This window comes from Melospiza melodia, chromosome 13 (genome assembly GCF_035770615.1).
Source record: "Melospiza melodia melodia isolate bMelMel2 chromosome 13, bMelMel2.pri, whole genome shotgun sequence".
NCBI classification, from domain to species: domain Eukaryota; kingdom Metazoa; phylum Chordata; class Aves; order Passeriformes; family Passerellidae; genus Melospiza; species Melospiza melodia.
In genome coordinates this window covers 14693830-14721480 of record NC_086206.1, presented here as the reverse complement: position 1 = coordinate 14721480, position 27651 = coordinate 14693830, and the positions used below count along the sequence as shown (strand labels likewise).

The 27651-nt window shown below is 45.1% G+C and overlaps 1 protein-coding gene across 1 annotated transcript; it reads left to right on the top strand.

Moving 5' to 3' along the window:
* The first annotated feature begins 8399 nt into the window (after positions 1-8399).
* BBS2 (Bardet-Biedl syndrome 2) lies at positions 8400-27339 on the top strand. The gene is made up of 17 exons (XM_063167853.1): positions 8400-8557; positions 9875-10102; positions 10481-10606; positions 10882-10944; positions 13407-13484; positions 15641-15745; positions 16585-16671; positions 18435-18570; positions 20453-20592; positions 21376-21520; positions 22112-22283; positions 23317-23446; positions 24046-24177; positions 24700-24837; positions 25296-25408; positions 26105-26253; positions 26914-27339. The coding sequence occupies exons 1-17, from the start codon at positions 8441-8443 to the stop codon at positions 27018-27020; spliced, it is 2166 nt and encodes a 721-aa protein (XP_063023923.1). The 5' UTR covers positions 8400-8440; the 3' UTR covers positions 27021-27339.
* Positions 27340-27651: the final 312 nt, after the last annotated feature.

The following is a 27651-nucleotide window of genomic DNA, read 5'->3' as shown; positions in this document are numbered from 1 at the left end:
CGCCCCTGCAGCCTGCGCACGGCTCAGCCCGGCGCTGCCCCGGGCGCTGCTGATTCACGGCCGGGCGGCGCAGCGTGACCCGGGGCAGAGCCAGGGACGGGGGGACCACCCCTCTCTGCTGGGGTGTAGGAAGAGGTGCAGAGAACGGCCACAGCTCATCGCACAGGTGACACCTGTCTCAGGAGTGCTGCTGCACTCCATGGGGATGAGGGTCTGCACCCAGGGAGCCCCCACAGTCCAGCCATTGATTGATTGATTGATTGATTGATTGACTGATACCAAAATCAAACTACCAATCTGATTTGGGGGATATATTAATCCAGGAAGTGACACCACTGCTAGGAAATCTCAGTCCCCTCCTCTCAGAGCTGGCACAGTGGGGTGATGGGGAGCTGGCACCATGAGGTGACAGGGATTCAGTCCCTGCTTGAGACCCTGTCCTCTGGTTCCTACACCCTCCCTGCAAGCAGGAGCAGCAACAAGCTGGACTGGCCTGGCCGGAGCCTGCCGTGCCCTCCCAGTGCCCCAGGACAGTGGCACCCACGTCCCCTTGGCGCCGTGCATGGCACCTCGGGGCCCTGTCTCCTTCCCAGCTGGGTGCTCCATCCCACTCTCCTGAATTAATTTCCGTGTGTCATTAACTGGGTGTGCAGGGGAGGAGGGTGGCAGGCGAGATACCATCACCCTGGTCAACTCCTCCAGCGGGTTTTACCCACCCACTCAGAAGCACAGCGAGGGTTTGGGGTGGAAGGTAAAAAAAAATTATGCTTGCTGAGATTTTTGGTGTGGGACAGTCTGCTTCATGTGCAGGAGGCATTGCCAGCTGTGGAGCATCCTTCCTCATCATTCCTGTGTTTCTGTGTGCTCCTTGGTGTCAGTGACACCCCATCCCAGCTGCCCCTTGCTCTGAGACTCCTTTTCCTTGGGGTTTTATCCCAGCTGGGTTTTGCCTGCAGTACCTGGCTGAGGCAGTTTATCCATGCTAATCCACCCGAAACAGTGGCCCAGGGAGTATTTTTACCACTCAGCTGTCTGGGCTTGTTGGGAGCTTGTTGGGTGACCTGATGGGGATCATTGCCAGCGCCCCGACTCGGCGTCTCCTCCAGCCTCTCCAGGCCAGTGTGGGAAATCCGTATGGAAAAGCCTAAGAAAGGCAGAGCCAATGGGCCCCTTCCCCAAGTCCTGTACCCTGGAGCAGCTTGGCAGTGCCCTGACATGCCAGCCCTGGGGCCATGTGAATGTCACACTGCTCTGATGCACTGGGGCGTGATGGCAGGGGACGGTGCCAGGGAGGAGGTGTGTGCCAAGAGTGTTATTGCTCCTGTGGGAGCAGGGAAACACAAACATGGGAAACACATGTGCTAATGGTCACCTGCCACCCTGGCTACAGCCCTCTGTACTGTGTTGGTGTCATGACAGAGGGGCAGCATCTCCTTGGGATCTTGCATTTGCTCTGCTCCTTGGCTGAAATAATCAGCCAAGAACTCCAATCAGCCAAGTACTGTGGTGCAGTAATATGCCAAAGGAAATGCTTCCTGCTGTGTCGTGATGGGCTAATGGTGAACAGCAATATCACTGTTGTGTCTGTTGTGTCTTCCCCCACTGCCTGGCACCCTTGGCCACTAAGGCAAAAATTGGCCCTATCCCCAGCTGATGGTGGCCCAGGGATACAGGGACATGTGGCCTCTCCAAAATGGTTCCTCTCCTCTAGCCTAGGGGGAGGAAGGTGGAGCCCACACAAAGGGAAGAGAACAATCTCTGCCATGAAAGGACAGGGTGCAGGAAAAGCTCTCCAGCATCTGTTCTTAGTCAGACCCCAGCTCTTTTTAGTTTCTTTCCTCTCTTTCTGCACAAAGGAAAAAAATCATCTTCCAGGTGATTTAGGACTGAGAATCAGGACTCTGGTAGATCTTACATTGCTCCCAGTCTATTCTGTAATTGATTTGGGACATTCTATAATTAATTTGGGATTGGACTGGAATAGTGGGTTGTCAGGCAGACACATACCAATTAGACCACCTCCAGAAGCAACCTGTGATTGGGGTGACAATGATGAGCTGGGGACACCTTCCTGCTGTTTAAATACCCGCCATGACAAGGTCTTGCCAGCCTCAGTTTGCCTTCTGGCGCCTGCCCTCCATTTGCCTGGGGTGTCTCCATCATTTAAATGGGCCTAATGCTGCTCCCCAGAGCCAAGCAAAACAGGCAGGATCTCTGCACAGAATTTATTCACCAGCCCTTGCCATACCAGAGCTGCACCCCTTGGCTCTCCTGTCCCCTGCGTGGGATTCCTGCCTCTGTCCCCAGGCAATTCCCCGAGATTGCCAGGTGGATGAACAGCGGTGAGTCAGCGTGGTGCTCCAGTGCTCCAGGAGATGATGTTCACGGGGAGGAGGATGATGGCTGAGCATCACCATTGGCATGTGAGGGACGGGGATCCCTAGAAAGGGGAGAAGGAAGCTGACAGCTTTCAGGACAGTGTGGCAGAGGCACCTGTTCCTGTGACACCTCAGGTGCCTCCAGCTGATTGCAGAAAGCCACAGGAAGGTGTCAGGGCTGGGGCTGGTGACTGGCAGTGATTCAGGGCTGGTGCCAGGCAGGCCAGGAGGGAGGCACAGCAGCCAGCTCCCGTGGAGGTGAGCTGGCACAGGTCTGCCCTGGCTCTCTGCTGAAGGACACGTGGCTCCAGTCACCTGTGGGCACACCGAGGTGCGTAATGGACCAGCATCAGCCTCCAGCTGCCTGTGGTGCAGCCACCCAGCACATCCCCTTCTGGGGACCCTGCAGACCACTACAAGTCCCCCCTCATGGCACAAATCCCCCAGTGGCTCATCATCCCCTCTGGAGCAGTGATGGGTTTGGTGACCCCTCCTTCACCCAGATACAAGATCCCAGGCTGGGGGGCTCAGCTGGCAAAGCACCGTGGCTCAGTGGGTACAGACTGGGCAGGGATGCAGGGGGCCATGAACCCCGTGTGGGCACAGCACCAGGACCCTGGGGGTGCCCTGTCCCTCACCATTGCCCATTGTTTGCCAGGGCGGGATTCTGATGCCAGGTACCCACGGGTGGCCCTGACCCCACAGCAGCAGCAAGGGCAGCTCAGCTCTGCCTGCTCCAGCTGCCTCCTGGTGTTGGTCTCTGGGCAGGAGAGCCATGGATGGCCAGGGCTCAGCTGCCAGAAGTACAGGGAACCACAGCCCACCTGGGACCGGTCTTTTAAACCCAAATGGAGAAAATAAAAAAATATTTTAGCACCCATCAAACACCCAGCACATGCAAGTGCTGAAAGGCAGCAGCAGGAAGCCCTAGAAGTGATTGCTGCTTAGAAAGCAGGCTCAGCTTTGATCCGAATCTCAGGTTATTGTTTGCTGATGATAAACAAGTGTTTGAAACACGGGAAATAGGTGCTGACGTAGTTTTATTTTGCTGGTGCTTGCCAGCCCTTTGGCAGAGGAGGAAGAAGGTGAATCACCTCTTGTCTGCCCTGGGAAGCCATTCTCAACCACTCCCCATGTGCATAGGCAAAGCCTTGGAAACATTTGGGAGTGAAACCGGATCAGTGGGGTGACCTCAGGCTGTGGAGACTTCTTTCTTTTTCCCAGAAAACTGGGAGCAAAGACTCATTCTTCTCTCAGTGGCAAACATTAGCTAAGCTCATTGTCTGTTCTCCCTCCTTGCATCTTCCTGGGAAGACGCCTGCTTCCCTGCCTGCACCTTGATTGCAGCTTTAGGAAAATACATCCCAGCGAGTGCTTCTCCAATATCAGCCATCAGCAAAGACGTGGCATGTCCCATTTTCCTGGCGAAATGCCCTTTTTGGGGACTTGCTGGCCCACATCGCGTCTGTAACTGTAGGAAGGCACCTTCAGCGCGGGCCTGCTGGCGGTGGGAAGGGGACGGGCAGATTTCCATGGAGCAGGAATTGCACGGCGTGCAATCCTGGGACGCTTTCACAAGCCGGCAGCTCTCTTTGATGTGGGCTCTTTGGGAGCCGCCTTGTGACCCAGCCGGCTGCACCAGGGCTGGGACTCCCAAGGCCGGGATTATGAGTCGGGCTCAGCTGCCGGCTCATCCTACAGCTCCAGGCAAGGGCTTGGCCCTTACTCCTTATTTCTTATCAGCAATGCAACTATCAATATTACCTTCTCCTTGAAAAAGCAGTGTGGGGAGGGTGGGGATTTGCTAATTAGTGATTTTTAGGAAGAAGGGAAAGGAAGAAAGGCTGAATTGATGCCATGAACCGCGTCCAGGAGGGTGAACTGACCTTGCAAAGTTCCGGCCAGTTTTGGGGTGTGCATCCTGAGAGACCCCAGCACAAGGTGGGAGCTCCTTCCTGGCAGGACAGGCTTTTGGGGCCAGGTGATGTGTGTTGGGGCATGTCTGGAAGATGAAAGGGCTTATTCTTCTTTTGATCATGAAATTCTCATAAATGTTAATGGGAATTACTTCGAGATCTAACGAGGGTTGAATTGCAGCCCCCAAGGGAAGGAAGGGGATGAGGACCAACCAAGCTTTGGCTGGGAAATAAAAATGCTTGAATTTAGCTTGTCCTGCACCTGTGAGAGCAGAAAACCAGTGGGTCAGGGGCTGCCCAGCATCCCTGCATGCTCTTCTGGGGAAGGGGTTTGCCAGGTGTCCCCCACTTTGCCCAACACTGCTGGCAACTGCATGACAGGCTTTAAGCATCACCTTAACTCTAAGCATCATTTTAATTCACCAACCTAATGCTTTCCCAGTGTACAGTTTGGATTTTCTTTTTTTTCTTTGGTTTTTTTTTTTTTTTTCTCCTTACATCTTTCCTTCCCTTTTGTGTCTTTCAGGTTCCCACAGACTTCAAACTCACCTGCTCCAACTACTTGCCGCCTCCCCTGGCTGAAACGTGACCCAGAGTTTCCAAGTATCGTTACCTTGGGCATATTTAATTATTATATTCCCCTTTAGTTGCTAATTAGAAGCCAAGAGTAGAGGGGATGAGTAATTCCTTGGGATGTCAAGTACACACTTGCCTGAGCTTGCAAAGAAAACATCGTCCCCCTCAGTATAAAGGTGTGAAATAAAAGGATGTGATATTTTCCTTGATGTCTTTAAACCCTGCTCCTGAGATCCAGCGATCCTTGTTGTCTATCTTGGGAATGATTCATGCAGCTGCTGTGCCAGATCCTGCCTCCCCCGAGAGCAGTGTAGCTGTAGAGGCAGGATCTGGCACAACTGCTCTTTACATCCCCTTCCAGAAGTGTCTCCCATCCCAGGAATGGGCATGGGATGGAGGGGAGAAATGCTGCTCCAGCTGGGGCAGCAAATCTGGGATGGCAAAAGAGAAAATCCCCTGCAATCAGGCTCATTCTTCATTTTAAGGAGTATTTAAGTGTGCAGATGCAATTGCTCATCCCTCCCCACTCCCTCCAGCCATTATCCCCCTCCTTGAAGGATGGGGATGGTTATTTTTGCCAGCATTTTCCCAAACTCAATATCTGAGCTCTCCTCAGTGTTCCTCTGCCAGGCAGATAAAAGCATAGTGAATTTTTGGTTACATTTGAAGTCTTTTTAAAGAATCATCTTCTGGGTGTGTGACAGCCTTCATACCTGTTGTGCTGTCAGGTCCAGCTTCTCCATGCAACCTGCCTAGAAAGCCAGCAGCCTGTGCCAAGTGTGTTTGATTATATAATCTATATCTGTATTTATATCTACATATATAACCATATCTATATCTAATTTATTATATTATATTTTATTATAGAATATGTATTATATGAAATCATAGTGGCTTAAACAATATGATATTGAATGATTATAGTATATCAATTATAGTAAGTAGGAGCTAGAACAGAGCAAACACTGGTCACAGAGCATTGTCTTGCCAAGCCTGTGCAGAGTAGCCAGGAAGGAGGATGGTGATGATTTCTTGCTGGATTTTAAGACCTGTGTTCTAGTGAAGAAGCTGAATAATCCCTCAACTGCAGTTACACTAATCCTGGCTGCAAAGCAGGCCCTGTCTGTGCAGCAGTGAAACCCAGAGACTTAGTGAACATTTTATGAGATTTCCCCCCTTATAAAGGTTGCAAAAGGGAAGGACCCCTGTCCTGAGCACTGCTCAGGACTCAGGACTGAATGCTGTACCGTTGGATGTAAATAAACTTTATAATATTTTATTATTTTATTTATAAATACATTTAATTTAATTCTATAGATGATGGGCTTTCAAACGAAGGGAAATGAGTGTTAAAAGCCACGATTTCAATATTAAGAGTTTCAGAGCCAGCTGATTCAAAGTGGCAGCTGTAATTTAATTGTGTTGCAGACGTGCCAAACCCCGTACCATAATTAGTGATTCAAAATAATATTTACAGCTCAAATCATACATATTTAGCAAGAAGTTGAAATTTCCATCTATTTACAATTTTACCAGCTTAAAAAGGTCTGTAAGCTCAGTTTCCCCCCCATTTTGCTTGGTTGGGTTTGAAGAGCCTGGCAGAGCAATGCTCAGCACTCCTAGGAGAGGAGTTGGGGATTTTGTCCCTGCCCATGGCATGGGGGTTGGAACAGGATGATCTTTAATGCCCTTTCCAAGCCAAACTATTCTAGAATTCTGCGATTTTCCCTGGGAGGACAGCAGTGTTTGCTGGCCTAGAGCAACACCCCATTGCGTGCCTGAGTTCACGCCAGCGCTTTGCCTTTGTGCTCTGGTACCCAAACCAGCAGGAGGGAGGGGGGACCCACTGCACGGCTGGCACTGACACCCACGCTCACCCCAAACAGAGCCACAGAGGGGAAAAACACCCTCCTTGAAATGCTGCACGTGATGGCTGCCTCCCTCTCCACCAGCATAATGGCACATTGATAGAGGTGCCAGAGAGCCTTGGTAAAAACAATCTAAAGAAGAGGAAAAGGAGGTCGTCACATTCAGCATGGCAGGATCCCTGCTTGAGTGCTGCTTTTTAGAGCCCTCCTTGGCATGCAGGGCAGGGACGCCGCTGCCGGCCAGAGCTTGGCCAATGCACAAGGAAATGCCAACTGGGATGTGCCTGCCAGCTCTCCTAGAAATAAATGGATCTGTGCCTCAAACCAGTGGCCTTTGCAGGGAAGGAAGAGCTGTTTTTCCAGTGTATCCTCTTCCAAACCGGCTTCTTGCTGGGATGGAGGTGATAATGGCCCAGTGCAGCTGATGGATTCAGGCACTGTCAGAGAGCACCGTCTATTTACAGCACCCATGAGGTTATCGTGTTAAAATATTGCTTAAACCTAAAATAATTTAAGAATTTCTAAACTCATGACCTTGACCCAGAGTTTCCCTATCCAGCCTATATCCAGGCAGGGAGTGGGCACTGCAGGGTGATCCATGAGGGTCTGTATACCAAAATCCACTCCAGGATGAGGACCAGCATCAGTGTTTACACTGTGGCTGTGTGAGGATTTGTCCTCTGTTTCTCTCATCTCCATCCTCCTCCCAGTGCCCCAATGGCTGGATTCTATAGGATCCAGTGCACAATCCCACAAAGCAGCAGTAATGATGTTCTGAGGCTGTGCTTTTGACCTCATGGTTCATTTTAACTCTGGGTTGGGTTTTACTGCCTTGGAGATCTCTCAGTTGGAGATACTCCTGGCAAGGTGTGAATAAGGGTGCGTGTGGCAGCCAGCAGGCATCAAAGGGTGAAGAAGGGCACTGGGGACAGAGAAGGGACAGCCCGTGGCCGCAGCTGGGTGCTGACCCTGCAGAGAAGCTGGGACTGAGATGGCAATGGGGGTCTTGGAGGCCACTGCGGCTGCCCAGAGGGGCAATTGCCTCTATCCTCCTGTCCATGGTGGCCCCCAGGACCTCCAGTTTCTCCCCCGGTTCTCCTGAGCTGTAGAAATACCTCCCCTAGTTCCACACAACCACCTCCCCTAGCTGCCCCGGCATCCCAAACTGCCCCTCAGCTCTTCTGACCTCTGCATTTGCCTTTCTGGCCCCCTAATCCCACTCCCCAGCTCTCCCAGATGAACTCTGATATCCCCAGTTGCACCCTGCACCTCCCCGTATTTCTGTGAGCGCCCCGAACCTCCTCTAGTCCCCGACCCTTGCAGCTGCCCCGCAGTCCTACCCCATCTCCCCCACAGCCCCCGGTCCCACTGCCCTGCACCCCAATCCCTCTGCCCTGCTCCCTGCTCCTTCTGTCCTGCTCGCCGGTCCCATTGCCCCCAATCTCTCTCCCCCATTGCCCGCGCTCTCCCCGAGCTCTCCCCTCAGATCAGCCGCCCCCCACCCCGGCCCGGCCCCACAGCGCCCCCCCGCGGCCGCCCCTCGGGCCGCGCCCCTCCCGCTGACGCGGCGCCTGCGCGTGCGCGCGTGCTGTGCCGGTGCCGGCGGATCCGCGTCCGGCGGCGGCCCCGCGGCCCGGCCCGGCCCGGCCCAGCCCGGCTTCCCCCGGCGTGCCCCGCCCCGCCCCGCGGCCCCTCGCCCATCATGTTGGTGCCCGTGTTCACGCTGAAGCTCAAGCACAAGATCCTGCCCCGCATGGTGGCGCTGGGCCGGTACGACGGGACGCACCCCTGCCTGGCGGCCGCCACGCAAGCGGGCAAGGTAACGGGGCAGGAGCAGCCTCGGCGGCTGCGGCGCGGCCCGGCCCGGCCGAGCAGCCCCGGCGGAAGCCGTGCGAACCCCGCCAGCTCCCCGGGCAGGGCTGAGCCGAGCCAGGGGCTGGGGCTCGTTCCCCTCGCCCTGCGCAGACCCGCGGCGGGGCCCGGGGACGCGGTGCTCGAAGCCTCGCTCTGCTGCGGCAGGGAGCTTGCAGACATTAATAGCAGGTGACGAGATTGAGCAGTAGCAGAGGTGCCCAGAGAGGCTGCGGAGTTTCCAGCCCTGGGGAAATTCAAAAGCTGTCTAGACACAGTCTGGAGTAACACGCTCTGGGGGACCCTGTTGGAGCAGGAGGTTGGACTGGCTGACTTCTGTGGCTTCTTCCAGCCTGAACCAGTTTACAAACCCAAGTTGCCACGGAAACTTAGATTATCAGGATTTTTTGAAGCCTTGGGTTTTATCCTGCAGTTCTCAGAGCAGTGAGCCTTGGCACTGTTACAAGCCAAGCTCTGTGCTGATAACGGGGCTGAGGTTTCTGTGGGTGATGCACAAACAGCCTGACGGGAACAGAGAGCATCCTGTGTGCTCTGTTCTAGTTAGAAACATAAACAAAACAGGATTAAGTACAACCTGACTCATAAAGCATAGGTTGAAGCATAAACCCACAGAGGCACTTAGGTTGTAAATACGAAGAGGGTTCATCTGTGATGTTTCCCAGCATTATTAATTTGATTTTGGCACCTTTAGGAACAGCATACAACAAGGGCTTATCTGAGGGACAGACTGCACAGCCAGAAAGCAAACTGTTGAGCCTCTGACTTGGCTCCAGGCAATTGCAGTGACTGAGCATTGGTCAGTGAAAGTAAAACCATGTTTATCATTCATCCTTTTAAAATTAACATTGTTCACCTACAGATGGAGGTTACAGATATGCACCAGATAAAATGTCTTAAATGTTTGGAATGTTTTGCAAATACTGCTACCAGCTGGAGGTAATTTGTTTAGTTTGTTGTTGCTCCCTTTGGTTTCCTATTTTTGCCTTACTCCAAAGACTTGTCAGTTGTTATTTTCAGAAACAAACAAAACAATGATGTTGCAACTCCACTGGCCAGAGCTCTGTTTTTCCTGCCATTTCCCTTTTTCTAGTATAGTTTAATGAATAACTGTGAGAAATAATATTGTCAGTAAAACCTCCAGTCTTCATTTAGGTTGAGTGAATGCCTTTTTCCCAATCACAGTTGTTATCCAAACAATAGTTTTTACTGTTTGTATACAAACAGATATATTGTTGTATTAATATTTATATCTTTGTTTCTACAGGTTTTTATTCACAATCCTCATGCCCGAGGACAGAGAATAAACACAAACAGAATGGTGCAAAGTAACCAAGATGCAGACATTTCTCTTCTCAACATTAATCAAGGGATCACTTGTCTGACTTCAGGGGTGCTGAACCCTCAGCTGGGTTATGATTGTCTTCTCGTTGGAACACAGACTAATTTATTGGCTTACGACGTGTACAACAACTCAGATTTGTTTTACAGAGAGGCAAGTTGATTTAAATGTTTGCTTCTTTTAGTATCTCCATAATTTTCTGTTTCTTTGAATTGTAAAGATTACAGTTTTTACATTGCTTTGTTAACTAATTATGTGTCTGTGCTATGCATTATTCCCACTGCTATATTCAGACTGTTTTGTCTCTAGAATATCTGCAGTATTTCAAAATTAATATATGAAAATTTACACATACAGATATACATTGCATTCATATGTCCCATCACCTAGCAAGACCAACTAAAAAAAAAAAAAGGCATTCAAAGCTCAGCTAAACTGACAGTTTGATAATGTTGGAAGCTCTCTTCTTCATTTGTGTGGTCTTACGTATTCTTGTCTGCTGTTTCTTTTTCCTTTAATGCTTCTCTGCAGGTTTCAGATGGAGCCAATGCAATAGTTCTTGGGAAGCTGGGAGATATTTCACCTCCACTTGCTATTATTGGTGGAAACTGTGCCCTGCAGGGCTTTGATTATGAAGGAAATGACCGTTTTTGGACAGTAAGGCCATGCATAATAGTTTTGATGTTATTAGAAGATTCTTTCAAAGGCACTAAATCATCTTGATTTTCTTTTAATATGATAACTATTAATTTAGTTGTTGATTGTTCTTAATTTATCTCAGGCCTTAAACTGTATTTTGGCCATGTATTCGGTGCACTCAGATGTTACTTGAACACTGATTGTGTCAATTGTTCTTTTGCAGTTGAGATAATAAAAATAATTCAGTTTCTGACAGCTGTGGTCATCACTGAGTGCTGTCCTTCTCTCTGCAGGTTACTGGGGACAATGTTCGTTCATTAGCACTGTGTGACTTTGATGATGATGGAAAAACTGAGGTTTGTGACCATTCACACACAAATTCTGCTGTTCTTGTAGTCTTGTAGTGAAATGATAATAAAAAAACTTAGATTATAAAATACAACTGACTCACATCAGCAGTTAAATTTTCTCATTTTTCTTTATGCCAGGAGCAATACAATGTGATCATCAGTTGGCAAGGCATTCATTTCAGTGGTATTTCTTGAATATGCTTATGAACTTTTTTAAATTTCACAGAAACAAGCTTGTCGTGTGCAAACTTACACATAAAAGTGAACTTTTAGAAAGCTATTCTTTTGAAAAGCTTCACTTGGTAAAATTGAGAAATCTGTCTTCATGTCCAGCCCTTCTGTTTCCTTACAGGGACGTGGGGAAATGGAATACTCTTTGCTTTGCTGATTTAAAATGACAGTAACTTGTAACACACATCTTGCTGATAATGATGTGAGACAAACAACAGGAAACAGCTGCCATTCTGATTGTGCAGGCTCAAAGAGATTGGTGAAATTGGGAATTTGTGTGGCATTCTCTTTTGGAAATGTTTCTTCATCCCAAGTGAACAACTGTGCTTCTGAATATGAATCTTTAAGAAGAGTAATAGCTTCCTAGTATACACCAGATGCAAATCAATATGAAGTTAAATCATTATGCTAAAAATACTTACTTTTGTCATTTGTCTTAAGACTTAAACATAATTACTTGAGCTTCTTTGTTTAGTTCCTAAAAAGTCCTCATTTGGAATATCCAATTGAACTATGTAATAGTGATGGGTAAAGGGCCTTGACAGTTTTCATGTGTTTTTTATAAGCACTAAACTGATACAGCTTGATTGGGATCTTTAGGAAGTGAAACGGTTCCAAGTTTTCAAATCAATTTCTGCACAGCTTCTCTTTGTATTTTTTTTAATGTGCTGAGAGGTGTTTATAGAAACTGGAGACAGTGTCTAGGGATTCAGAAACCAGGAAACTGATCTATGACACTAATTGCAAATGGTTTGCGCTTGTGCTTTCAAGTGGGTTTTGCTATATTTTTCTGCTTGATAGAAGTTTATTCTCGGCAGTTGGTGCTACTTTGGGCTGAGTAGAGCTGGCTACAATATCTGACCAACTTGTTGGGCCAGTTACCCCAATGTGCATTTACTGAGATGTTTTCAAGGTTCTTTTTGATCTTAATTATCTAGGTGATTTTAAAAGGTTTTTCTTAGTTATTTACTTTTATTTGTGGCTTTTGTGAAACTGCCTCTGGTTTAAAACTGAAGTTCTGAGAAAATGCAAGAAGCAGCTTCCTAAATTATCACTTTGTGTCTTACCTGGTAAATGACTGCCTTAGCTTCATTTCTGTTCTTTCTGCCCCAGTAAAAACAAGTTTACTTTTAAAATTAACTGATTTTAACAGCTGCATGAAATACTTTTAGTAGCTAACAGAACTAACTTGTCACTGCCTTTCTTAGGATTTTTGGATTGATGAAGGCTACTTTCTGCCATCTGGCAGATGAGTTGTGGAGCAGAGCTTAGACTTGCTCTTTCAAATTTCTGTCCAGTGGAATGGAAGTCACTGAAGTGGACGGGGTGAATCAAACTAACAAAAAAAGCTAGGCACCTCTGGAAAACACAGCATCACCAGTAATTGTTTCAGGATTGTGTGCTTTTGTCTGGTTGCCTTTTGCTGGTGGTTGCAGCTTTATCAAGAAATCTGTGCTTCTTAAATAGGTTAATTGTTGCAAATAATTTCAATAGCTGCAGTAGACTTAGCTTGGTATGATTTAGGTTGACATAATCTGAAGCATCTTTACTTGGGAAGAAAAAAAGCCTTTAATATTTTTAAAAATCCAACTTTGTTATGGATTTGTATCTCTTGTGCCAAGTAAAGATGAAGGGCTCATGGGTTTCAGTGGGAAAAGTACTACCACGTTTTAGACTTTGATTTTTAATTCTGTTTTTCATTGATTTGATGGATGACTTTGTGGACAAGGCACTGAGCAGATCTGTTCCTTGGTTTCTCAATTTGCAAAAGAGAACCTGACAATTGTCATCATCTTCAGTACAAACTTTTCCACTGGGCTCCTCTCCTGGTAAACTAGGAAACAGGAAAAGAAGTAAAATGTAGGAAATATTAAGGAGTGAGGATGCAGAAGACCCAATTCAATGCTTATTGGTATAATCATTTACATCAAGACAAAGCTGATTTTACTTCTACTTGGCAATAGTGGCAGCCACCACTTAGGCTGGAGAAGCAGAGATGTTGATACTTGGATTCATTGGGTTGGTTTGTTTGTTTGTCTTGGGGTTTTTTTGTGTGTGTTTGTGTGGTCGTTTTTTTTTTTAAATGAGGGATCTTCAGTGCAACACTTGCAACGTGTCACGGATCTGTTAAAACCTCTTAATTGCTGCACTTGAAGTATTAATTTGTCCTCTGGGTCCTGGTGCTTGCTTCCTTAGCTCGAATAATTATTTTTAAGGAGCACTATTTTTTTTTTCAGCTTCTTGTTGGCTCTGAAGATTTTGACATCCGCGTATTTAAGGAGGATGAGATTGTGGCAGAAATGTCAGAGACAGAGGTAAATTATTTCTGGCTAATGTTTATTATATAGTTGCTGACAGAGCTGAAAGCATTGTGTACTTTAAAGCTTTTCTGGTTCAGATTTATTGTATAGTTAAGTAATTACTTAACTATTTGCACAGTATCTACTCTGCTAGAACTGTGAAAGTTTGAGTTTAATAATGTCTTTCATTATGCAGGGGGCTTTTGCTTTGTTTATTTATAAATCTGTCACCCCACTGAGAAAAGTGACTATTCTTGGCTGACAGTCAGGAGCCTGTGCAAGGGTGATTAAGGTTGCTGGATTGTGATTGAAACTCTTAGTGTCTTCTGAGTAAAAGGATGTCTTCTGCAGTTTCCCTCAAATGTTTTTGATGCAGTCTAGATGATGTAACTTGTCCCTGTGTGTACATCCAGACAGTGCATGGCAGGGTAGAAGGGGAATGCCTAGGCAAAACTGGAAGGTTATGTTATAATTGGAGTTACACACTGGCTGTATAAAAAGAGCTGTGGTGACTAAAGCAAGGTGTAGGGGCAGATATGTTTAGAGGCATAGGAGTAGCTGTAGGAGTTGCTGTTTAGCTTAACTCAGAGAAGATGCCCACTGATTTTGGTTTATAGGAAGGGAGTAAAATCACTGCATTTAGAAGTGTTCTCAGTCCTCTCACAGCCCTTCTGGACCCAAGGTAGAGTGAGGTCACAGACCTTTGTCCCTTAAGATCTGTGGCCTCCCTGCTGCCCAAGATGGGACTAAAAGGCTTAGCTAATAAACCACTTATGAAGAGCTATAAAAGACAAAGCCAGGCACTCTTCCAGAAAAGGAGGTTGTTGCTATCACTGCAATTAGAACTGGGCCTGTGATATATCTTACTCTCTGTGCAGTGGCTAGTCTGGTCATTGGATATTTCTAGTTAAAGGGATGCTAAAGGTCTGTCACTCTCAAGTGTGCTTTATTTCCAGATCTTCAGTAGAATTGTTTGAAGTTCACATCTGCAGTCATAGGAGACCTGTTATGATTCTACTGTGCTAACATAAAAGGACACAGTAGAACCTAAACCTTTCTTTTTAGGAAGGTAAATTCAGGGAACAGTGTCGTTGTACATTATATTTGCTTTGGAAGTCTTGGGTAGTTTTCATTTTCTATGTTTAATCACTGACTCTGGTGAAGCTGAAACTGTAGACTGTTGTGATTCTTACAAATGGACAATAAGTTTGGGTTTATTGTTACCTTTGAGTTTCTGACTGTTGCTGTGGTCTTCTGTCCTTACTGGGTGCTTGTAATTTAGTTTGATACTTAGGAAAGACTCAGCAGAAGATTGTGAGAGGAAAGGATAAAGGGTTAGGAAACTAAGTTTTGTGGTAAAACATCCAAGGGGCACAGTCAGATGAGTTTAGATAAAATGTTGGGGAAGAATTTAATTGAAGGAAGTTTCCTGTGCTGTGTTGTACAGAAGACCAGACAGATGATTGCAATTGTTCCTCCGGAAATTAAAGTCTTTAGTCTCAGTGTGTGGAAAAACCTGCATTTCCAAGCCCTGAAAACCCTAGCTCAGTAAGAAATGGGTTTTCAAAGGAGTGAGAAGCAGGCCAAGTTATGACTCTCAGGTCTTTCTCCAGAGATTATTCAGGTAGGACACCTAGCCTGGTGTTCCAGTTGTGTTCCAAAGAAGTCCAAATGTGGCAGTTTTGAATTTTTATCTTACCAGTACTGGGCAAAGATTTTCTACCAGTAAATATCTCCAGGGCTTTCCTAACCCAGGCAAGTTGAACCTTTGGCATCATCAGCTCCTTAAGCTTAAGGGATATTGTGTGTAGTTTCTCAATGTTAGTGTGTTAGCACTGATGACCACAGGAATCCTATGAGCAGTTGTTTTGCTGTCCGTGGTAGGAAATAGTTGGTCAAAGTACACGGTTTGAGGGCAGTTCTGCAATCCTTGCTGAAGTGTGTCCTAATACTGGAAATAGAGCTTGTGTGAGGAAATCCTACAAGGCCTTCAGTGATTTCAGACTGATTATTAAAAGTTGTTACTTCAGTATTTAATACTTCCTGCCACAGACTTACTTACCACTTAAGCAATGTAGGACTCATATGACAGATGTATAGCCTGTTCCCTGTTAGGTGAAGTTGCACAGGTTGTCACTCCTGTGTCCTCTCTCTCCCTCCTTTCCCTGCAGACCATCACTGCCCTCAGCCCCATGTATGGCAGTCGCTTTGGCTACGCTCTTGCCAACGGCACCGTCGGCGTCTACAACAAGGCCGCGCGCTACTGGAGGATTAAGGTTAGTCCATGGCTGCAGTGTCATCACTGGAGGCTTGAAGGCTGCCTGGAGACTTGGGTCTAATTCCAGGTCATTCTGATGTTACCCATAGGTGAACTTTGCTGAACAGAGAACTTAATGTAATTTTGTTCTTACAACATCTACCTGTTTTTATAGGTTCATATAAAATACCAGGTCAGTTCCTGAAGTACTTTTGGGCTGTTGGTGGTGGTTTAAACAACAGACATATAACCATACAATAGGGATTCTTCAGCTTAGCAAGAGACATTTGAGTTTGTGTTAGAAAATCCTCTGGTTGAATCAATAAACTTTTTCAGAAGCTGAAATCTTGCATTGTCTATGTTCAAGGTTAATTTTTCTCATCAATAGCAACTTCCTGCTCTAGCAAATAAGTTTGACAAGATCCTTTCCTGAGGCTCATTTTGATATTCTTAATATAACACAGAACAGTGTATTTAATAGTAATAAGATTTCTTGAGAGGTGGCAGGAAGAGGCTCATGGTTGTCCTCAGTAGTCTAATTTTATGACCTGTTGAGGCCCTGATACTTTTTTTCCTAGAAGATTTGGTTTTTTACACTTTGTGAGTTCTAATCATCTGCTTGGATGGAAATGTATTTAAAGGAACTATCAAGTGCTTTAAAAGCAGTGTACTGTATTAGTAGTGCAAGGGCCAAGATGTCACATGTATCTGTGACCTTAGTGATGTCCTGTTAAGAGGCACAGTTGTACTCCTTTCTGTACTCTCTGTAGTCTCACAGTCCAGTGTTTTGCAAGTGGCAAGCATGTGAAGTTTAGAGAACATATCCAGTCTTAATTTGTTCTTTCTTTTCTGCCTCAGTCAAAAAACCAAGCAATGAGCATACATGCATTTGACCTGAACTCTGATGGAGTGTGTGAGTTGATCACTGGCTGGTCTAATGGGAAGGTGAGTTTATACAGGGGGAAAATGAGGAGCTGTAGATATGGGGGCTGTGTTTGAACAAGGCTGTTAAGTTATCTGATGAACAACAACTGAAAAATAAAAAAGACTTAGAAACCTGAGCACTGCAGATCTATTGCAATAAACCTAGTTTGGCTTCAGAGTCTTGTGCCAAATGCAAGATCAGAGAAAAGCTGCTTCCCCTGCTTAGCTCAGAGTCAATTGCAAAGGTGTGGCAAGTTGTTTCCATGGCAGCAGAGATCATATGCCACATCCTGGAGTTCTTGAGTGTCTCTGTTCAGGTGTGTCTTGGGGACACGTGAATAATCCTCTGCAGTGTGATCTGAATGTTCCCAAACCACAGGGAAGACAAAGCAGTTATGTAACAGGAGAGCAGCGTCTGTCTTGACTGTGGCAGGATTAATCAGGCATTATTTCATTTTATGTAGAGGCATTCTATACAGCTCAGTTTTAGTCTTTTAAGCCTGTTCCTTGGTATTCCCCTTTGCCAGAAATGACTGTTTTAACTGCCACATCTCTCCTGGATGCAGCTTGCCAGGTTTTTCTGTAAAGTTGTGCTTTTTTCTTCATACCTCTTATTACTCTCATTAGCCTGCGGCACTTTAATAACTTCATATCAAGCTGGCAGTCTGGAGCCCCGATGTGTTGTAACTTACATTGGATTAGATGTGTAACATTGTCAAAGAGAGAGCTGTAGTGGTGAAACAGCAGACCAGAGGCCTTACAAACTGAATCCTGACTCCAGCTGACAGAATCCGTGAGAAAGCTGACAGCTCTTCATGAGAGCAGAGTCCTGCAACAGTAAAAAACAGCTTGTATTGTATTCCTTGAGAAAGACTCTAGGACTGGAGAAAACAACCTGTTTTCCCTGAGAAAAAAATCTAGCACTGTGAAAAACTCTAGCCACCTGTATAAATTGTTTTGACACCGTTAGGCAGGAAAATGAAAACTGTATGTCACAAAGAACTCATTCTTCACGTACACACCAGCAGATTGAGTGACCAATCAATACAGGGTAACAGCTTATTACTGCCCAGCTGGGGATACACAGGGGATGTTCTTAAAAACTCTATATAGAGATGCATGAATAAACAAGGGTATTTCCTCTTTGCTCCATAAATGCATGCCCTGCATCTTTCTTTACTGAGCTCCACAGTGAGAGAGAACCTCTCCTTGCTTTGCTCCTGTTCTTTTCCACTGGTAGTCCCTACCCAATTTGTTGGTCTGAAGCAGTCCATAACTCCTAGAAAGAGTAATGCTGTGACCTGTGCCTTGGAAATTACACAGTGCATGGAACTGAGCCCACCTCACCCTTCTTATCGAATGAAAGATAATTGAAGGTTGTGGTATTTGTGTATAAAAATAATTCACCACACAAGGGCTGCAGTTGAGAGGAGAGGTTGTAAATACTGCATTAAAGTTATTTCTGGTTTAGTCCCATCATTGCTGCATCATATGTGCATAACCTTTCCAGTGCAGATTTGCTGTTCCTTTAATTTCCTTCCTTTTTTAGTTTTGTAACTTAAGGAAGCATCTCTGAAGAGAAGTTCCTTCTAGCTCCTTCTAGAGTCTGCCTAGATGTCATTTCTTGATAGCATTTTTTTCCTGTGTGGTGTTTAGATGAGCAGAGCTGCAGCTTCCCCTGCAGTTCTGTGAGCAGAGCTGGCTCTCAGCTAACAGCTCATGACATGTGTTTTGGAGTTGGCTTTTCTCTTCATGCTGAGGCTTGGAACTTTTTGTTTTTCCAGGTTGATGCACGCAGTGACCGGACTGGGGAGGTCATCTTTAAGGACAACTTTGCTTCCTCAATTGCAGGGCTGGTGGAGGGGGATTACAGAATGGATGGGAGCACCCAGCTAATCTGCTGCTCAATTGATGGTGAAGGTAAAAGCATTGTTAATGACATTAATGTAACACACAGCAATGTCAGGCACATCACATCATCTCAGATTAGCTAAACATGGTTTTGGTTCCAATGTTTTGTGTGCCAAATTCCCTTTGCTTTATGTGCAGTTAAGGGAATTTTGAGTTACGCTATCTGCAAACAGGATTTTGAATATTGCCTTTTCTGTGAGAATCAGCATGTGTTTCACTGTGATCCAAGAAACCATCAAAATTCATTTGTCTAATGGAAGAAACTCCATCCTAATGCAAAGATAATGATAATAATTCAGTACAGACTCTGGTTCTTCAAGCTACATTATAATAGATGTATGTATAGGAAATCTTTTTTCTGTGTTTTAATTCTTTGGCTGCTTTACAGTAGGTAAAGGTGTTTATAGAACTAAGTGTGTGTGTGTGTTGGTTTTCTTCTGCAGATGAAGAGTTTTTATATTAGAAATTCTAGATGTTAACAGCGTTTTGTTTCCTGGAAAATGCTATCCTGAGACTGGATAAGTGGTGGATTTATCCCACCATGCATTAAGAAGTCAGACCTTGTTATTGTGAGTGGAAATAAATATGATCACAGATGATTTAAATAAGCTCAGTATGAATTTACAGGGATGGCTCCAGGAGAGACACTGGTGTGATTATCCGACTCCTTGGCGTCAGTGGCCTGAGACAAGCAGGTCTGGCACAACCCATTTGAAACAAAAGCCTGTCCTTGTTAAATAGCAGTGTGTTTTGCTGACTGTCTTAATCACAGGCTGTGGGGATTTGCTGCATTTTGGCTTCAGCCTATAAACCTTTTTCCCAAGCTTATGGAAGGGGAACATTGTAAGCAGTTCTGGAGAGCCTTGTCCTACAGAGTTGTATAGGTTGGTATCATAAACATGATCATCCTTTTCTGGTGTGTCCACTGTAGACAAGCCTTGCATGATGGGATCCCTTCAGGCCTTAGTAATTAGTGTGGCTGGGATTATACAGAGAGTGTTATTAGAGTTCTGTTTGGGACCAGCATCCTTTCACATGAGGTGTTCTCCTGTGTTGCAGTGGTTTTTGTGTTGCTCTCATTTTAAGTGAATGATTCACTCAGAAATAATAAAGTGTGTCTTTTCATTGGAGGGCAGTGTGCAAGCTGAATGATTTCAAGTTCCATGCAACTTTTTAGAGGGCAGCAGTCATTTGCAGTCAGGCAGCATATTCTTCCCAGGTAGAAGATTTTTGTCTCTGGCTTTCATTGTCAGAACTGCAGTCAGGGTGCACAGCCTTAGAGCAAAATGAAAGTTGTCTCATCCCCTGTTCAGGTCCTCTGTCTCCACTGACAGTTAGAGGTATTTCCATAACTCTGTGCTCCACTGAGCTACTGGGAAACAAGTCTGACCCCTTGAAGTGAAGTATCCCTTGATTTGGGGAAAAGCTAATGTGGGTAAATCTTGTTTACTGGCTGATTAACAGTGACTTACAGCCACTTCCAGACAGCAACAACTCCTCTGACCAGCTCTAGAAATCCAGGTAGACATTTTATTAATTTTGCATAATTGTAAACTTGCCTAAGCACCTTAAAGAATGATTGCAGTGGGAATCCTCTTGCAAAAGGACTGGGTGCTGCACTTGTCTGGTCAGGTGAGTACAACTTAAAGACAGGTTGGAAAAATTGACCTTTTTTTTTTTTTTTTTTTTTAAATATGCGATTCTCTTGCCTCAGTCACCAAGAAAGTGAGAGACTGTGGGTCTAAATCAGTGCTCAGGTTTTCAGCTGAATAGTACTAGCTGAAGACCAGAACTGCAGAGGTGGTACAAGGGAGGCATGTAAGAGAAACTGAAGTTCTGGGCAGGTTGTTGAAGTCTTTGCTGAAATGGACTATGTTTTGTTTTTGTACAGTCCGAGGCTATCTGCCAGGAGGGGAGGAAATGAAAGGGAACCTAATGGATACAAGTGCTGAGCAGGATCTTATCCGAGAACTTAGTCAAAAGAAACAAAATCTTCTGCTGGAATTGAAAAATTATGAGGAAAATGCAAAGGTACTGCTTAAATAATGTGTAGGGCCAAACCACACCTTGGTGTTGGGATAAATCCAGAGTAATCTGGGAAGCTGTTGTGGGGCAGTCCAGACAAGTCAGAGCTGTAGCTTGTCAGGATGCAGTGAGATTGTCTGCTGGGGGCTCCTGCCTCTGCATTTGGCTTGCTCCCTGTGCAAGTTCAGGACTTGCTTTTTGTATTTTAATAATGCTTTCTTTGCTTCTTCCGCTTGCCAAAGCAGTTGTGCTTAGAACTGGATTCCCTTCAGCCCTGTGCTTCGGGTTATGATTGAAAGTTGTAGTTTTCAGTGCATAAACCATCTTGGGAGTCAGAGGGGATTGTGTGAGAGGATCAGGGAGCACTGCCAGCGTGTAGGAGTCACACTTGTGGCTTGATGGTGAACGTTCCAAAAAATAGTCTGAAGAAAGAGCAAACTCACCTTTGAACAGCAAATGACCACCATGGCAGAAGCCTGGAATTCTGTAAGATTGTGTTTAAAACTGACATATGTGAAGTGTTTTTTGAGTAAAGGTTTGCATACAGAGCTGAGGTCCATCCCTAGTGAAGCACTCAAACATATTGTAGCCCAAGTGTCCAAAGCTCCATGCCTAATCCAGCCACAACTCATAGCTAGTTGGAAGTGCCTGAGAATTGCTGTAATACAACCTTCCTCTGAAAGAAAAGATAACTGACTTGTTTATATGACTTGTGTATATGTTTTCTAGGTTTTTTGAATGAAAATCTTGAAATTCTGATACTGATGGGTGGTATGTGTTTTGTAACAGGCTGAATTGACCACTCAGTTGAAGGAAGCTGATGGGCAGAGAGGTCTGATTCCAGCAAACACCCAACTCCAGACAGCCCTCTCAGTTAATCTGGGCTCTGACAGCCAGTCTGCCCATGTGGAGCTGTGTATTTCCACCACAAATGGTGAGTCGTAACCTGCAACCATTGATATTCAGCTTCATGTAAAATAATGCAAATTTTTAGTTATATTTAGCTGGTGATTTGAATGTCTCCTCTTTATTGTCTGTAATGTCCCTTTTGTGGTTTCTTTCCTTTCACAGAATTTTGAATTGAGCTTTGTTCCCTGGATGGGTCTTAGGGGAGAGGAGTTTGATGGAATTTGTTTCTTATTATGTGTTATTTTCTGAGGCAATTAACATTTAACTTGGATGAAGCCAGCCTTGTATGAAAACTGCAGGGTGATCCCTGTAGCACTTCTTGTATTGATTGTAAACACCAACCCACAGCTGCATTAGTGAGGGTGTTGCATGAATGCAGCTGGATCTCAGCTGACTTTACATGCAAAACCGGAATTTCCCCAACACAGTAAATTCACCTTGCACCAGGCATACATAGGATGCAGTCAGGTCCTGATAGTCCTGGTCACCTGGGATATTTTAACAATTCAGAGTAGTGATGTAAGGAGCTGAACATGCTTAATTCTGAAAACAGTGGTGGTTTGTTGCCAGAGGACAGCTTTTAATTTGGGAACTGCTTTTTGTTCCTGTTGCTAAGACACAATCATCCGTGCTGTGCTGATCTTTGCTGAGGGCATATTTGAAGGAGAGAGCCACGTGGTCCACCCCAGTGCCCAGAACCTCTCAGGCTGTGTTCGTGTTCCCCTTACTCCACCCAAAGATGTTCCTGTGGATTTGCACATCAAAGCCTTTGTGGGGTACCGAAACAGGTGAGTTTATGGTGTGATCTCTGCTGGTCTCCAAACTGTGGCACCAGGAAACAGCAATAATGTGGTTTCATGCTTGTCCTATGGGAAGTGCACCGTTAATTCCTGGGTGCCCTATTTCTCTGTCTTAGTGAAAGGAGAGCTGGGATGCTTTCTTAAAAGCATTGATGCACCTGTGGTGCTGAGTTCTTTTCCAGACAAAGTCTAAATGCTCTGGAATCACGGTGATCTGTTGTGTTCTGGTTCTGCTTTTAGAGAAGGAATGCCCATTTTTCCAGGAGATGTCTTACTGAGGGAATCAACAGATGCAGAGACTCTGTCCTGTCATCCCTATGGGGCTGAGCCCTGGATCACGGCTGCTCTGGATGAAGTACTTGAGCAAGCCTGGGGACACAGCTTTGTTTCTCAAGCTATAAAGTAACCCTGAACCCATTTGGCTTCAGGGCAAATAGAAAGGAACATGTGCTTGATTTCAATACAACATTTTTCCAGTCTCCCATAGAAATCTCTCCATAGAAAATGAAACATCTCTTCATATACCCTTGAAAACAGCTTTCTTCCTGCTCACATCTGCCAGAGCTGTTGGTGCCTGAGGAGGCTGCATTCTTTCCCTGAATAGGGAGGCATATTTTGAGAGCTAGCCACCCACTGTAGAATAACTGTATGGGACTGAGTTCCCTTTCTGTTTTCTCTGTTTACTTTTATTATTGCTTTTAATAGGACTTCACTGACCTTGTAAAGAAAATACCCAATTATATAGTAAAATAGTAAATGTATTAGCCTAGAGAGTATGCTTCAGTGGAAGGATTATTGAAAATGACAGCAATGGAGAGGAATTGTACAACCTCATGATAAACCAAATTTATTTGGAATTTCCAAGTTTTAAGTGTTTCTTTTGGGGAAGCAGTAAGCCGCTGATTATGTACCTGAAAACTGTGGGTGTTAGTCCCCAGCTAAAAAAGAACTAGGAACCATTGCAATAGGTGAATCTCTGCTGTATTATTAATTCTCAGTTTTTCTGTTGGGTTGCTTCCAGCACACAGTTCCACGTGTTTGAGTTGACAAGACAGCTTCCCCGCTTTTCCATGTATGCCCTGAGCAGCCCAGACTCGGCCACAGAGCCCCTGAGCTATGTTAACTGTACCATGAATGAGAGGCCACAAAGGGTGAGTTTGTGCTCTTCTTCCTGGTTTCAAGTCTTGCATAGATGGAGGGTTTGCAATCAGCTTGAGATTCCCAATAGCAAAGGAAAAATTATGCAGTGAACTGCACTCCTGGCCTTCAGAGTCTGTGTATTTCAAGTCAACCCTGCTTTTTTCTGTCTTTAAAAGATGACTCAGTTGAGGTACTCCAAGTATCAGGAATTCCTGCAGGAACTAAAGGCCTGAGATCAGAGGGTGTTTCAGATACTATCTTGTTTGCTGTGTGCCTGCTGATAGCAGGAGACCTGTAGTGAGTGTTGAATTTTGCAAATGAGTGGAGAAGAGGAAAAAGGCAGTACAGTGCTCAGGAAGTGGCTCAGTTTCATAGCAGTCTCTGATTGTTGGATTTGATAATTTTCGGAATATTCAGCTTTGGTGCAAGATTCAATTGTGTTCATTCTAAGAAGTTCATGACATGGGGTTATGGGATGATATTTAGTAAATGAGATTTCTGTGGTACCCTGAACAGAGTGTTCTGGCGCACATTATTTGCAGGGACATTGTGTGGTCCCCAGGCTTTACACACAAGGGATGGCTGATGCTCTTAATTTTATTTTTGCAAGATCGTTATGTGGCTGAATCAGAGCTTCTTGCTGCCAGAGGATGCAGAATTCCAGAGTGCTCCCTTCCAGGTTTGCTTCACTTCCCTTCGTAATGCAGGTCAGCTCTGCATCAAGATCAAGCCTGGTGGAGAGGTAAGTACCTCCCTGGACTAGGGGAGCAGCCCTTCAGTGATATTCCAGTGAAACCAGAATACCCATACTGCCGGGAGGAGGCAGTAAAAGTGAAGGATGACTAAACAGGCAGAGGAAGTACTCATGCTTTTGGAAACTTCTGTGTCTGTTTACTGTCAGTGGGTAAAATTCCAGGGCCTGCTAGTGAAGTAAACTGCTTAGCCTGCAGATCTGTAGGAAGGAGACAAATTATTTCCTCACGGAATGGTTTCAGGGAGCTATAATGGGAGGAACAAAGGCTGCCTGTAACTTCTGCCTGTAACTGGTCCTGTGTGCACAGATGCCTCTCTATCCCAAACCTGAATAAAAGCCCCTTTGAAATCAGTGTATTCTTGTCTACTGGAAGCTGTAGATCTTGCCCATGCCCTCTTGATAAAAGGACCTGCTTTGATTGTGGGTAACTGTTGTTAGGCAATACTGCTGGGCAGTTTCAGATGTTCTGGCATGGAAGAGTGCTAAAGTGCTTTCTTTCCTTTCTGACAGATTTCTATCAACACAGATGATATTGATCTAGCTGGTGACATTATCCAGTCAATGGCCTCTTTCCTGGCCATTGAGGATTTGCAGGTGGAAGCAGATTTTCCTGCCTACTTTGAGGAGCTGCGGAAAGTATTGGTGAAGGTGAGGAGGCTTTGGACATTTCTGAGTATGCAGATAAGCAGTCGCTGGGTTTTTTAATGAGAGAATCTCTAAACGATTTTATCTTTGTTGTGGAAATCAGCCCACAATGGCTTGCTTTGTATTCTGTGGGACACTCAACCTTCTGTCTGTTTTTGTTCTGTAGAACAGGCCCTTGGACCCATCAGTTGGTTGTTTAGGATAAAATAAATATGTTATCTGGCAGACTGAGCTCTGGGTTTGGGTCAGCATGTGAGATGTGTATCTGAGTCTGTTCACCCTTTCTGGGGGCCAAGGTGCTGCTCCAGCAGTGGGAAGTGAGGGGAAAGAGGACAATGTCAGGGATGCTGGTTGGTTAGGTTGGGATGTTACTTCCTATTGCACTGGGCTGAGGTTTAGCCTGAACCCTGTGTGCCCAGGGTGCCAAGGACCCTTTCTCATGAGTTGTTTGCCCTGGACAGGTGGATGAGCATCATGCAGTGAATGAGAGGCTCACTGCTGATATGGCTGAGCACTCCAACCTCATCCGCAGCATGCTGGTTCAGGCAGAGGATGCCCGGCTCCTGGGAGACATGTGAGCAGTTGCTTCCTGGTTTGTGTGTTTGGGGTTTAGAATGGCCAGTCTTTGTTTCTCAGGAAGAAAAGGGCACAGGAAAACATTGGTGTGATACAAGATTGCCTAGTTACAATTTTTGATGTAGAATTGTACCTTTGATGGTCTCTCCTTGAACCATGTCATGTTCTTTAGGTAGGAAATCAGTCAGGGGAAGGCAAGAGGGCAAGGGTAGGGGCTTAGTGTATAGCAGCTTGAATCTACTTCAAAATGGTGAGATATGTTAGAAAAGATATATTAAGGGAAGAAAGCAGGAAAAGCTATCTGTGGTGTGTGAAATTTTGAAAACACCAAGAAAGAAAGTTTTGGTGTCAACTTTTCACAGTGGTTTGCTGTTTTCTGCTAACTTCGAGCTTTACTTTGAAGAGCAGCAGTAAAGAGGCCCAAGTTACTGCAGGGCAGTGGTACTTTCACTGGGGAAAGTGGTGCCTCCACTTTGCCTTGTGGATAAAGTAACTGCAAAAATAGGCTGTTCAGGCTTTTTTAGTAAAATAATGAGTATAACCAACATGTCTAGACAAGTCTGTTGTAGCTGGCAGACATGCAGGTGGCTGTGGTAGCCAACACAACCATGTATTGCTACACCTTTATATTGACAAACCAGGAATGACTTTCTTGTCCTCAGAGACGCAAATAACTGGACTGATTGTTCCCCAGGAAAAACATGAAGACACGCTACAGCGAGCTGTATGACCTGAACAGAGATTTAATAAATCAGTACAAAATTCGTTGCAACAATCACACAGAGCTGTTGAATAATCTGAAAGCTGTGAACCAGGCAATCCAAAGGGCTGGGCAGTTACGTGGTAAGTCTGTGTTTTTGAAGGCAGTGGGGAGTCTCAGATCCCCAGAGAGGCACATAAGATACGTCCCAGAGGTTACCTGGGTTAGTTAAGTGACTTCAAGCTTTTTGGCCTGAAACTCAGTTACTAGAAGTAATCTTTCATTCTTTAGTCATAGCCAGTTATGTGTGACAATCAACTGTGAGGGTCCCATATATTCTGGGATCACAGTTCTGTAAAGAACAGTTTGAAATAATTTCCACATTTCTGAATGAGGCAGAAATTGATAGTTTTGTTGAACATACTAGTTTAAAAATGTTTTTAGAATTACTTCAGTTCTTAGTTTATAATTGTGCTTTAAAAAAAAGCAACTACTAACTTAAGCAGGACTGCTTTATTTGCATTATTAGTCCTGTAGGTCTTTGGGGAGGGAGGTACTTTTTTGTATGTTTATAACATTCCCCTTCCAACAAACTCTCATAAAACAGAGCTACAGGGGATTCTTCTTTAAAGAAAGGATTTTATTTATGTACTAGAAAAAAGGTGGTGATTCATCATGTGTTAAAAAAGCATTTGAAAGAAAGCCCAAAATTTTCAGCCTGGATCAAATAAGTGTTTTTACCAGTTTCTTACTCTATAACTGAAGTTTTTTCCCTTTCTTTTCCTTTTTTTCCCTCCCTGCAGTTGGCAAACCTAAGACACAAGTGATCAGTGCTTGTCGGGATGCAATAAGAAGCAGCAACTTCAACACACTGTTCAGGATAATGCGTGTGGGAACAGCTTCTTCTTAGGGAGAGGAGCAGCAGCTGTGCAGAGGCAGTGATTCCATGCACTGAGCAGATAATGGGTGACAAGCAGTTAATTCAGACCCCTACTCCACTGTAGGGTGAAGTAATTACAATGATATTGCTGTAGTTAAGTTGTCAGGTGAGAAATATTACAGAGACCAAAACTCCATGAAGAGAGCATCAGAGTTTAAGTGCAGATGTGGTATTTATGTAAGACAGAAGTTCAAACAGTTATTTTTTATTACAGTAATTTATTTATGTATTTAAATATATTTTGTAGTTAAGGCATTGGTCTTTTCCATTAAAACATAGACTGGCTTGACTGATTTTGTTCTGATTTAGTTGGGGAGATGTTTAGTGCTAAATTTACGTGTTGAAAAAACCCAACCCAAACAACTTCTCTGATTTCTGCTGCATGGTTCATTTACACTTGAACTCCCTGTGCTGGAGAGCCCGGGGTTTCACGCAGGGACGCGTGGCTCTCCAGGTAAACTGCAGAGCAGTGCATGAAAACCACCAAAGGATAACATCTTGCTGGCTCTTAAGCCAGCAGATCTTTGACAGATATCCAGTTCCATGATCTGTGCAGGTAGGAAGTGGTCTGTCTCATATCCAGCACTCTCCGCACACCTGG

Coding starts and splice junctions, on each gene's coding strand:
- BBS2 (XM_063167853.1), top strand. CDS start 8,441: ATGTTGGTGCCCGTGTTCACGCTGAAGCTCAAGCACAAGATCCTGCCC. Junction 15,746..16,584: donor CGCGCTACTGGAGGATTAAG/GTTAGTCCATGG, acceptor TTTCTGCCTCAG/TCAAAAAACCAAGCAATGAG. Junction 24,838..25,295: donor TGCGGAAAGTATTGGTGAAG/GTGAGGAGGCTT, acceptor TGCCCTGGACAG/GTGGATGAGCATCATGCAGT.